At 41.7% G+C, this 13,022-nt stretch overlaps 1 protein-coding gene across 9 annotated transcripts in view; it reads left to right on the top strand.

Moving 5' to 3' along the window:
• The window catches only part of cpeb3 (cytoplasmic polyadenylation element binding protein 3), a 38,899-nt gene that overhangs the window by 463 nt on the left and 25,414 nt on the right, over positions 1-13,022 (top strand). For 3 of the 9 annotated variants that reach the window (XM_086258419.1, XM_086258415.1, XM_086258414.1), the window contains exons 1-3: positions 557-695; positions 2,386-3,293; positions 9,965-10,049. In XM_086258419.1, the coding sequence (XP_086114545.1) occupies positions 557-695; positions 2,386-3,293; positions 9,965-10,049 (1,132 nt within the window). The other 6 variants (XM_086258413.1, XM_086258411.1, XM_086258418.1 and 3 more) reach the window with 5 other exon arrangements.

Genomic DNA, 13,022 nt, shown 5'->3' with positions numbered 1-13,022 from the left:
GCATCTACGTAATCAAAACAAAGCAAGCGCCGCAAAGGCGAGCATGGGAAATGTAGTTTCACAATGTCCCTCTCTCTCTCTCCTCTCGCTTTCTTTATCTCTTCGCCGAATGCCCAAATAAAAGCTCTGAATCATCTCCAGAGTTGTCAAGAAAGACTATTAGAGGTGTATAGCCATCACTAGTACGCACTGCGAATGTAGTTATTCCCGTACGCACATGCGTGTACGCGAGTGTGAACCACGACAAATGCAATAATGTGACAAATACGGTCCAATAATCTCAGAGAGGAAACCTCATCCATAATGTGATTGCGTGAGAACTGATTATACATATTTAGAAGACAATCTGTGAATGTGAGAACATATTTTTAAAATATAATGTTTTTCTATCCTTTGTGCTCGTTTGTTTTCCTATAATGTGCCTGTTTAAAAAAAGTATACAGTATAAGTTACACTAAATTCAATGGAACTGACAGACAGAAAGACAGACACCTTTGCTTACCGGCCACTTTATCGTTTGAAACTACAACTCCCAGCAGGCTACTCGCCAGCGTCCATGCGCCGCAGTCAATCAGCTGTTCAAGCAACTGCTGACTACCTCGGCACAAGGGTAGCTCGTTTGTCATATCTAAACCCAGACGAGGCAAACAAGAAATATCTTTATTTACAGAGTCCCCAAAAGGTGAACGATAAAGGTAAATTCAAACTTCATGTTAGGCAAAGAGAAAACCAGGCTGTGTGTGCATGCTGTTTTGTCGTTTTTGTGGAGGGAGGGGGAGCATGTGGATTATACAGAGGGATTTCAAGACAAGACAGCTTGATGAAATGTATATCGGGTGCCTCGATCAGCGCGATAAACAGGCAGCTGAAGGGTCAGGTTTTGCCTTGTGTGTGTGGTAAAGAGCCGGTGAGGTGAGCCACTGTACAGCCTACTGATTGTGCTTCTTTGATGACCTTGGAATCGGGAGATCCTGGAGGAGAAAACACGGATTAACTGGTGGGGTGGGTGAGAGTGTATGTGTAACGAATGCTGTTGCGATTAAATATGAAATTCTTACTTGTGTTGCTGTCATTATAGCACTGAAATGATCTGTTATGTCAGTCTAGAGACTACTATTGAAAGGCCTGTGTGTAGGTTGTATGTTAGCTCTCTGGAGACAGTTTCCGATCAACAGACCAGATGAGTCTGACAATGATTTGACACCAAAGTGTCATATCTCATAGTTGTGCCTTTTGCTCCAGCTGGCAGAATATATACTCAGCTGCTTAATTTCGTTTCCCTGATCAGAGTATCTTGCTGTGTTTGACATTTCTGCTTGCCCTGCCTGCTCATTGTTGAGATTACCAGGCGTGTTTGGCACTTAATGTAATTCTAAATGTAAATTTGCTGATGGGATAATAGTGCAGGTCGTGTATGTTAATTGGGCTTTTCCAAGGCGTTGTCTCCAAATGCAAAGAGGGGATGATTTTGCATGAAAGGTAAAGCCTCTTACTTTAGACAGAGTAGACTTTCAGTTAAATTCCAGCCCTAGTTTAAAAGTTATTGACTGCAAATGCAAGGTACATATTGTACTATGTAAATGCCAACCCGTGGCTGTGTCAATGCGGACCTCGGGCAGAGTCTCTCTTTGCGCTCTATTAAATCCCTTCTAGGAGTCTAAAGCAGAAGCTATTATTTCTTTATGATCGAATTTGCTCAGTAAACTTCGTCGTCTTTATTAAATTATTGTATATCCACTTTGTTTTTTATTCTAGGGACATTTTATTTTTTATGACAACCGATTCAATTGGTTCAGGTGCGTCACCTAATTTCTGATGCGTAAAAAAGACCGTGTGCGTCTTTTTGGATATTATTTAAAAAATAAATTAAAAATAAAAACCCTCTGTGGTCGTGTGTGTGTGTAGGTCAAGGTAGAAGTGGCTTTAACCTTGCTGAAGGACAGCTGTATTTACTGACGTATGTAAATGAATATAGGGGAGGTTCTTGGGCAAAAACACGCACACAGGCACACACACTGAATCAGTTTCACGTTGCAGCTCCGGAGTTCCTGTGTGGAAGGGAAAAACGAGACGTGGCGAAATCTGGTGAATATCTGCTGCCATACTATGCTCCGTGTATAATTTGCGGGATTTCTGAATCATTCTGGTCTTGGGAAGTGGGGCTTTTTCCTCGTCCTCGTCTTCTTCTCCTTCTTCTCCTTTTCGTCTAAATGGGTGATCACGCATTCGCTTTGCAGCTGGCTGGTCCCTCTAACATCATATCCTTCTCGGAGTTGTCCCAGTTCATCAGATTCTACAGAAGCCCGGCAAGCCCGGTGCATGAGCTCCTGAGTTACAACAACAATAATAATAATAACTCCTCGTATCTTTTTCCCCCTGTTGCAGCTCAGCAAACCATGCAGGATGATTTACTGATGGACAAAAACAAAGCCCAGCCTCACCATCAGCAAGATCCGACACAAGCAGACCCTCCTCCCTCCACACCGACCCCGTCATCGGAGCCCGCTTCTTCTTCATCCGAGTCGGAGAGTCCGTCGACCGGGAACAACCAAGCGGCTTCAGCGCTGAGCAGCGGCAGCAAGGACAAAGCGCCGATGGAGTCGCCGATCCTACCCGGCTTGAGCTTCCACCACCAGCCGCAGGAGACCGGCGGCCCCCTTTCCTCCCCTCCGTCATCGTTTGGGAGCACTTGGTCCACTGGAACCACAAATGCCGTGGACGATAGCTTTTTCCAGGGAATACCCTCGGTGAACGGGACGATGCTTTTCCAGAACTTCCCCCACCACGTCAACCCGGTATTCGGGGGTAATTTCTCTCCGCAGATCGGTCTGGCTCCCCAGTCGCAACAGCATCAGCAGCAAGCCCAGCAGCAGCAGCAGCAGCCCCAGCAGAGGAGATCCCCCGTCAGCCCCAACCAAGGGCCGTTCCCACAGAGAAACGCTTATCAGACCATCATGAATAACAGCAAGGGGACCTCGTCGTCGTCTTCTCCTTCGTCGTCCGCTTGGAATAATCACCAAAACGCGGCGTGGAGCACAGCCTCGAACCCCTGGAGCGGGCTGCAGCCAGGCAGGGACCCACGCAGAGCGGTGGGTGTCGGGGTAGGGGTCGGGGTTGGAGTTGGTGTCGGAGTGCCGTCACCCCTGAACCCAATCTCCCCAATGAAAAAGCCCTATAGCAGCAATGTTATAGCACCCCCAAAATTCCCACGACCCGGTCCACTCGGCCCCAAACCCTGGGTGGAGGACGGCGCATTCAGGACTGACAACAGCAACAGCATACTGCCTTTCCAGGTAAACACTTCCCCTGGTGTAAGAGAAGGCCCAGTATAGGCCCAGGCTTTATGTTTCAGTCTGATTGCTCTCCCTGGCACTATAAGTGCCATGTGAGGGTCAATTTATATATATAAATATATGTCTATGTAAATAAGCCACCAGTGCCTGAGATAGAACTACAGAAAAGTTAGATCACCCTGAGCTCAGCAGCACCACGAAGTCCTTACAGGTCTATTTATCAGCGTACGGGGAATGTTTTTTAGTTATTCAAATTACTTCCCCACATGCATCATAAACGTGGTCAAATGTCTGTGGGTTTTGTTGTTGTTGGTTTAAAAAAAAACTGACTCCCATATCAATTTCAACGTTTACGTTAAATGCGGACAGTTTCTAAGCAGCGACTTAATGCGGTTTACTTGAAAGTCGGGTTTTGCCGGTAGCTGTCAGCGTTATGTGGCTTGTATGTGCCGGGAGATTGTGTTTGTTTAGGTCAATTCACAGTCAAATACAACAGTGACCTTTAAGTATTAATCACGGATTGTTTATGCAGTCGAAAAGAAACATGCCAAATCAGTGCTAGAAATAGACACGATTCATTGGACTTAATAGTTAATTTTCCTGCGCCAGCTCACGCTCAGTGGGGTTTAAAGGACCCACGATGCATTCAAGTGCTCCTCGTTATCCTCTATATTCTCATATTTACGGCAGCGCTATAGACTTTCAGTGCGGCGGGGTCGTGTCCGCTTGATCACTGAATAAGTGACATGTTGTGTTTAAGTCAGTAAATAATATGTCGTAACTAATGCTGGCAACTGAAGGCTGCATTATGTTTGAGAAAATATGTATCAGTACCGTCTTCGTTTTAATGTAAGCTTTCGTCATTATTGCAAACATTTTTCACAGTACTTGAAAGTAACATACAAGGATTTGATTGGCCTGTGATGGAAAAGTAGGCGGTATGAAAATGACTCACAGGTCCAACCCGGAAGATAGCAAGAGTGTTATTCAGGGTCAAAAAATCCGCACGGGCGGGGCGGGTTAAACAAATGAATTAGTTCTTATGTTAAGACAGAAAACTGTCAGTAATTGTTATTTTAAAAAGTCCAAATACAACGTACCACTACTACTTGAGGCTGTAGATTAATACCACCAGCATCAGCCACAGTAACGGTAACAGATAAACGGGTAAAGGTATCAGGGGCATAAACATCCACATAAAGACTGTATATCTGGCTTTAAAGTGAAATGTTCCGCACTGGCATGTTAGCAGTGTTATTTCCCGTCGCTTGGCCCATACTTAAGATTGTATGTGTGAAAACTAGAGAGCAGGGTCTCTTTGAGCCGTCCTTCATTAACTTGTCTGTTGGAAGACGAGACATTGCCAAATACTGCATTACCTTCTCAAATGGGTAATCACGTGTCTGCCTTGTTTGTTCTTTTCCAAGTAAGCCAACTTAAAATGTGATCAGATATTGTCTGTAAGGACCCTACAGCTCCCAGGCCTCTGGTAGAGGACCCGAGCTTGAAGGACCCAAGCTCAATTTGTGTATATATATTACATTGTTTTGGCTTAAGCTGCATCAATATAACTGTAACTGGACTCACTGTACATATTTCCCAGTCATCCAATTTCTATATTACACTTTTACGACTCACATCTTTCATAAAATGTGGGATATTTGGAGATTCTCACAGACCGTACACAAGAGTTAGCTTAACAGGAGGTCTATACATCCTCAATCACGTAACCAATTTGTACTGAAGCTGTTTAAAATAAACAAAAAACACCTACCTGGGTAGGTTTAACATACGATCATGGTTTGGATAGGAGACAGTTTCAGTAATGTTAACCATGTATTATAAAACCTGCAAACTCCTGTATGTAAATACCAGAGCAATTAATACAGTGTGACAACTATGCCGGAGTTTGCACACTTGTATAAATTGTGTGTCTGGTAATGATGCAGATGGTGCACGCTAAGGAGTCGTGAAACATTAATTCATTACACCCTAGTTTTTAAATCCAGGCAAGGATATTAAACACGGGAAAAGACAGATAAACGCCGGAAACTACCGGTACTACAGTCCGGCCTGTGATCAAATAAATGACATGCCTAATTATGAGCAGCAAACATTTATTTGGTCTCTGTTATAGGGTTACAAAAGATTTGAAATTTTACTCAAGTTGCAACTTGGCAATAAGCTCAAAGACACAAAGTCGTGAGTCATGAGTATTTGCACATTATGACCGCTTATTTCAGATAAGTAGCCGCAGATGCATGTGACCTGAGTGGTACATGCAGATGAACAGAGAGGACAGATGAAATGTGACTCGACACGGGGTGAAATTCCAGCCGGCTTGAAATGTATAGGCCTTTCAGGAGATAGTGATTGTGTTTGTCAGTCCGACTCTTTAGGCTTTTTTACTCGGTTCCCTTGACCGAGAGCCTCTGCCTGAGCTTTCTTGACTTGGCTGGATTACAGCTGGACTTATCACCAGGAGACAAGGTCAGGGGGCCACATGTCACGCTGTATGGAGTGGTCTGTTTACTGAAGTGAAACTCAGGCAGACCGCAGAGATGAAGTACAGCAGCCTTGTGCTTTCATGTGGTGCCAGATGAATAATTAGGGTAGTGACTTATATACAGTCAGCTGATTCTAGTTCGTTTTTTGTTATATTATGTATTGTGATATCTGGTCATTATGATCAAGGTTTCTCTTCAGGAAACAAAACAAAAAATGTTTACAACTCACAGCTCCTGTGGCAGTGACTTTTATTGCACCAGTAATGTTGTTTTTAAGCTATTTTAAGAATTTCTTAGTCAGACAGGCTCATTGTTCTTTCGTGTGTTTTGTTCACACTTAGCTGTTTGGCAATAACGTCATAATTGGAGAGGAGTTATCACCAGGATGCAAGGTCAGAAAGCCACATGTCGACTGGCCTGTTTACCGAAGTGAAACTCAGGGAAATTGCTGCATGAGCAGCAGGCAGGGTACACACCCTGTGGTAACCACGCGGACAGCTGGTGACAGGTGTGCTTGCTGTCATAGTTTAGCTCTCCCTCGGTATTACTCACATGCTCCCGATGTAGCGCAGGCTGAAGGTTCAGTCACATGTGCGCCTGACACTGGCTGCTGCTCGGAAGGCAGAAGAATGTGTGGAATTCACTTTAATATGTCAGTGTGAACCCTGACACACACATTCACATGATCTTCCAGGGCGATACCCTGGCCTTCTGTGATTGTAATCACATACAGATTCAGAAGGGTGTTAGTAGACAGACGGACAGGTGGACTCTTGTATTCAAATGCATCTAAAAAGGTATAAAAGATAAAAGGTTCATGCCGTTTGTTAACTGACAACTCCAAGGCCTCCACCCTAGGAACTTTCCTCCGAGATTAAGAACCTTTAAAGCAACTTTGTGCTTCGACCAAAAGGACTAGGGTCTAAATTTCTGGGGGAAATCAAAGTATCTTCTCAAAACTTCATTCTTTTGAGTAATCAAACGTTTTGATAGATCGGTATTTGCTTGATTTTATTTTATTCTGTCTTAAATTCAACAATCAAATCAAAAGAATTGTAGAACAAACCGCACAACAGATTAATTTATGATGGGGTATAGCTGTGCGCACACATGGCATGTAAAAACAAGTGTTCCCTTTTCATATGCCAGACAGACTTGTGAAAGAATGGCTCATCCTAAAAGACTCATCGAATTTTGAGCAGCATGGTGTAACAGGATGCCATGACTGCAACAAGTCAGTTCTTGATATTTCTTCCCTGCTTGACATTCTGTGATCGTCTGTAAGTGGTGTTATTGTAAAGTGGAAGCATTTAGGAACCACAGCAGCTCAGCCACGAAGTGTCTGACCACGTAAAGTTACAGAGTGGGGTCACCGAGTGCTGCGGCGCACAGTGCATTAAAGTCACCAACGCTCTGCTGACTCAATAACTGCAGAGCTCCAAACCACCCCTGTCAATAACATCAGCACAAAAACTGCACTGGGAGCTTCATGGTATTGGTTTCCACAGCCAAGCAGCTCCTACAGGTGTAATGTGTACACTTCACTTTAGTTTTGTCTATTATAGCGCGTGTGTGTGTATACTTGTATACAGTATACTTACAGTGTACCAAGTATATATACACAGTAAAGTTTTGCTGAAAAGGGGAAATATTTGAGTCATTGTTTAACTTTCCAGTAGTGTATTGCATAAACTAGAAAGCTGCTTATCATGATGACATCATGACTCAGCAGATCCACTTGCATAAATGTGATGCTACTCTGCTGCATGTGCTGCAGACATTTAGTTCATGAATTTATTGTGCCTATGTAAAATATGTTGCTCAGTGGAAAGCACATATTGAATTTAATCATTCTTAATTCAGTATTAGGAAGGCTCATTATAATGCTGTTCAAGAGAAACAGGAGCCTGTAATTTAATCATAACGATTATGCTCTCTTGTTACCTTTGGGACTTTTCTCATCGATCGCTTTCTTGCGCTATAGAGAAGACGTTGTGAAGGTCACAATAATGGATAACTTATAAAAAATATATTAATGATAAATCTGCCAGCCCTCTACCTTATGAGCACCCTTCATTTATTACAAACAGATACTCATGCTTGGCTTTTTTCTTATCTTGATCTCCCCGATAAATGCTCTTATGTCTTATGTGTGGATCACAAGGAAAGATGAGCTGCAGCATAGTCAAGCTAGATGAAGTCGACCCTGCATTCCACGCTCTGGGAACTCGCATAAAGAGTTCAAGAATGAGCTCTGTCTGCGATTTATAGTGCATAATATCTCACTGTTGCGAGTTCTCCGACCTGCTACCCATCACCGCGTCCATCCATATGTGTCAGAAAGGAGGGGTGGGAGAGGAAACTAAAAGCTCAGCGTTTTAAGTGTTTACGGTTTGTACCAAGTGGGCAGATTTTTATCTGTGTGGCGCTGTCAGGTCCAGAGTGAGGGGAATAACACTTTTGAATGCTCAGCCGAATGGGCAACAATAGCTGTGGTTTGCAAACAATGTAGGCCCAGCTCAGGCGGCGGACACAGGACACAGCTGCCAAGGCCGCGCCACTCTAGCTCCGGTTGGGCGCTTTCAGGCCTTACCTTTGGCACACATGTTGTTCTCATGAATTCATTCACACCTAACAGGAATACATGCACTTCATCAGCAGGGAGCTGCTTAACCTTGAGGTGTCTGATATAGTACTAATCCGACTGTTTGGGATGTAGTAGAACGACCTGCCTTACAAGATCTGAAAGTTTGAGAGGTTTCGTGAACAGTCAGGCAGAAATGCATACCAAAGGACACACAAACAAAAGTTCTCAGTACCTCATGACAGCTGCAGCATCTAACTTTAACTATTGAGGGAGGTTTCAAAACCAGTTTTCTCAAGTGAAGCTGAGTTCCTGTCTGATTGACTTGACGAGAAGGGACAGCTTTTATAACCTTTACATAATAATCTGGGGTTCAGTTTTAGACTGTTTTAAATCCTTGTATGCTTGATTTATTATTTAGATTTATTGGCTTCATTAGCTTCATAAACAGAGAAACAACTTCACAGTTCTTCAGTATATGGTATCCAAAAAAGTGTCACTCTAGTATGAAAGTGAAAGGTTGAAAGTTGGATCTTATCCCAGCACCAGGTCTGAATCTGTTCACGGATGATCCTGTTTGTTGAATCAAGAGCTGAGTCAAGCGTTGACTGATTTCCTAATTGGTTGTGAAAGTGAAAAAGACTAGAAGATGTGCATGTGTCACCTTGTGCAAACAAGCAATAGACTATTAAAATGAAGGAACATCTCAACAACACAATAGTGACATTTTATTTTTCTACACTGGAAACCATAGGCTGAAAACAGTAAATGTGAAATACTAAAATGCTTTCAGGATAGCCCAGCAACTGACTCATAGATCATTGCTTAGTATCACCTGTTTACTGGCATCTCCAGGGCCTACTTCACCTACTTAAGTTCAAGTCTGGATCCCTTATTTCCATTAGTCCTGTGACTCAGAAGACACGCTGCATTTGAATGGGGAAAGCAAGAATGTTCTTTCTTTTTAACACACAAAAAAGGGAGTTGCCGACAGATGCAAGTCGTTGCTAGCGATGTGCCCTTGAGCAGGGTACCTAACCAGAAATTCAACAGCTAAACATGCCAGTTAAAGTTTGCCACGTTTTGAAGAAGGTAAAGCAGATCACGACTGGAATGCAGGGCTGTTCCCACAATGATGACGAGGCAGAAATAGAAACCTATCGTCCCTCTTCAGTGTGTGTGTATATGTGTGTGTATATGTGTGTATATATATATGTGTGTATATATGTGTGTGTGTATATATATATATATATATATATATATATATATATATATATATATAAATAAAATATTTATTTTTTTTTTATTTCAAGTTTTATTCTAAATAACTATCTGCAAGATCTAAATCTTCTCTACATTTTTAAAAATTGTCACCTCAAATCATAGTTTTTTGTTTTGTCCTTTTTTTTCAGGTTTATAATTTTACTGTCTTATCATTTTCAAATGTGTGTTAAACAGGTAGTACAGTACCGGTTCTGCTCCCATTGTAGCATTACAGGATACTTTCCCATCTTTGTTTTGCGTGCGATCTACTGTGATGACTCTAATGCGAACGCTCTTCCTGTTTTGCTGTGTTGCAGGACCGGAATCGGCCCTTTGATGCTTTTAGCTTGCACTCTTTGGAGAATTCCTTAATGGATATGATAAGGACTGACCATGACAAAGGTAAACCACACCCTGCCGGTGGCCCACCAATGACTATCGCTGATATTATATGGAGGAATCATTTTGCAGGTTAGGAATATTCATACGTCCATGCTTGCAGTTTTTAGGTTGCTTAATTTTTTTTTTTAATTTTAATTTTTGCGCTTGGGCATATGTCATCTCTGGATACATCTGTTTTTCATTTGCTCTATTTGCCGATCTCTTAACCAATCCAGTATGAATCATTACACTCTGTTTAAAATTAAAGTGAATCTGAATCATTATGAACCTTACCTGCAAAACCTCACATATGTTTTGTGTGTCTGTGTCTGTGTGTGCACTCTAAACCAGAGGTGAACCTAGTGGTCCTTTGTACAAATGTTTTGTTGTTTTCTTTTACTTCCTCTTTTTGTCTTTGTTGCCTCCTGTATATGGTGATAACAATCAATGGATAAAGAGATAATGTCACAAGACTCGTATTTTGTTTGGTAAACGTGTTGCGCAATTGAGTGTATTTGTGGTTAATGTTTTATTTGCCTGTAATTTTGGACTTACATGTGTCATAGATGAAATAGAGACATAGCATATCAGATGATTTGAAACACAACACAAAGATGAATTTAGACTAACATGTATTTTTAAAAAAATACAATTGCATTTCTCAAAAGTGTTGTCAGATTGTGAAATCAAGGTTAAAAATTCCTCTTCGTAGAATTCTTGGGCCGTGTGGTGTAGGTCAGGTCTTCTGAGTCAATATTTTTGTAGCACCAGTCACGTGTCAATTGTAAAAACTCCTGTTTCCCAGATGGGGCCCTGTCAGGTTGGGTGTAGGTTTTTTTTTATTTTATTTTATTTTTATACCCTCTCTGTCCTCCTATCTTAACAATGGAAAGGTTGGTGGGAGGGGTACATAATGAGCGGAGAATGTCATTTTCCCATGCATAAAGTCTGTTTTCCTAATCTTGTGCTGAGCGAGCATTGTTGCGCGCTCATCACATCCCCGGCTTAACTTTACTGGAAAGGTGTCGTAATGTCCTGCAGGGCTTCTCTTGGGATTGTTTGTGAAAGCACAACGGACACGTAGGAGATATGAGCAAAGTAGGGCGGGTGGATCATGAAAATGGGTGTGTGTGTGTTCCTGATTCTCTCCTGGCTTGTTTACCCCTCACTTTGTCATGTAGACAGCACGGGGCTGTAGTAAACTGCGGTGCCAACCACAGAGCAGCTCCACCCTGCTAGCGTACCTTCTCACTGTTTGAAAAGGGCCCTGTGCCCCGGCCCTGTCTGCTGAATAATCTGTTGCTGGTGCTTTTTTTTTTTTCTGGCTCAGAAGGTATTTTAACTCCAATTATCTGACCCGTGTAATCCTAGATTGAAATCTTCCTGACAATGCTGAATTAGTATTGAAGTAACACTAATACAACCACATTATGTAAAGAAACCTTTTTGCAATATAATGTGTTGATAATTCAGGGCCATTTAGTTGTGTAAATCTTTCAGTTGTGACATTTTCAAAAGTAATTCATTAAGAAATTCTGCGTCTGTGGTCATGTGCAGCATTTGTTGCAAGCAGAAGTGTAAGGTCCAGAGGGAACAGGGTAAGAGGCAGGATTTCCCAAATGGGTTGACGAGCAAAATTCCAGTAATTGAAGAAATGTTGCAAAAATGTAACTTTGGCTCATAAATTTTGAAAGCATCACTTGGTACGTGCTCCAAATATGGGGTCATGTTCAGGTTAGCGTGACAAGTTGACAGATTGCAGTTTTGTTTTTCCTCTGTTTAAAAACCTCATGTTAGCTGATTTTCTGTTTTTGTTCTGTTTTTTGTTTGGTTTTGACTGGTTGGTTGCAAGAAAATGTATCTAGCCCAGAAATATCATTTTTAGTTAACAATGAAGTTGTAACGAAATTTTCTAAATTTTGCTACAACTTTAAGGTTTTGCATATCTTTTCTGGACACCAGCCAACAAAGATGTACTCATGTCAGACATTAGCTAGTTGTTAACTTCCTGGCTCACATGTTAAAATCTGCATGTAATACTTTCTGTTTGGTTAGCTTGCAGAGTTTGGCTAATCTTACCAGTGTTAGCAGCAATAGCCTTGGTTTATTTCGTGTCAGCACAAAATATGTTTACACAGTTGCTTGGTTTTATTCCAATTTATTCTGACAAAGCTAACCTACACAATGTTTGTGCAATGTTTCATTCAGATTGGCCTACCTGTTAAGGAGGAAATGGGGAAATACATTTAACAGACTACTCTTCTGTCACTGACTATTAAGGGCAGCAACATTTAAACATGTAGTAGACTAGTCCCGCAGATCCTTATTGGCAAGTGGGCAAAATGTGGGCTGCCTTCCATGGCTGAAACCATACTGAATATTTTAAATGGCAAACTTGTTTGTTTTCTGCTGAGTGCAATATGTGATCAAGAATAACGTTGAGAAAATACCCCAACTAGACATTACTAGAAATTAAAAGCAGCTTATGCCTTGATTAAGGCTACCTAGAAAATTAGCCATGTAGGTAGAAGATCCTAACCCTGACTGTTCAAATCTGATTGGTTGATCATTTCTGAGTGGAGGAAGAAAATTTCATTTTTATATGTAACTTTCTAAATTTGTGAAAGTTTGTGTGTTTGTGCGCTGTAAACGGTGCAGTTGCTTTTTTTTTTTTTTTTTAAGTTTTATTAGTCTGTGGATTAAGATCATCTTTCACATTTGGGTAGTGCCAGGCTAGCATGAATGGCAATAGGAACAGGAGGTTTTGTTCCAGAGGCACTGAGGCCTGACCTGTCGAACCTGATCAAACTTTCTGACACTCAGAACGAGAGTATCTCTGAAAAACTAGAAAAAAATATCCACGACAACATTGTCATTACTTAAGAATCCACATATCTGATCAGTAAATCTTAACTGAATGTACACTTATTGTTGTTTCACAGGCAAGTTACTGCTGTAGCGACTCCAACATCTTACTTTAGGGAGACTCTTCAC

Source organism: Aulonocara sp. 'chitande type north' Nkhata Bay, linkage group LG13 (genome assembly GCF_057382095.1).
Source record: "Aulonocara sp. 'chitande type north' Nkhata Bay isolate Kocher_YH1m ecotype deep benthic linkage group LG13, A_spYH_male_GT1.1, whole genome shotgun sequence".
Taxonomy (NCBI): domain Eukaryota; kingdom Metazoa; phylum Chordata; class Actinopteri; order Cichliformes; family Cichlidae; genus Aulonocara; species Aulonocara sp. 'chitande type north' Nkhata Bay.
The sequence above is the reverse complement of the archived record's forward strand: the minus strand, read 5'-3'. Positions and strand labels throughout refer to the sequence as shown.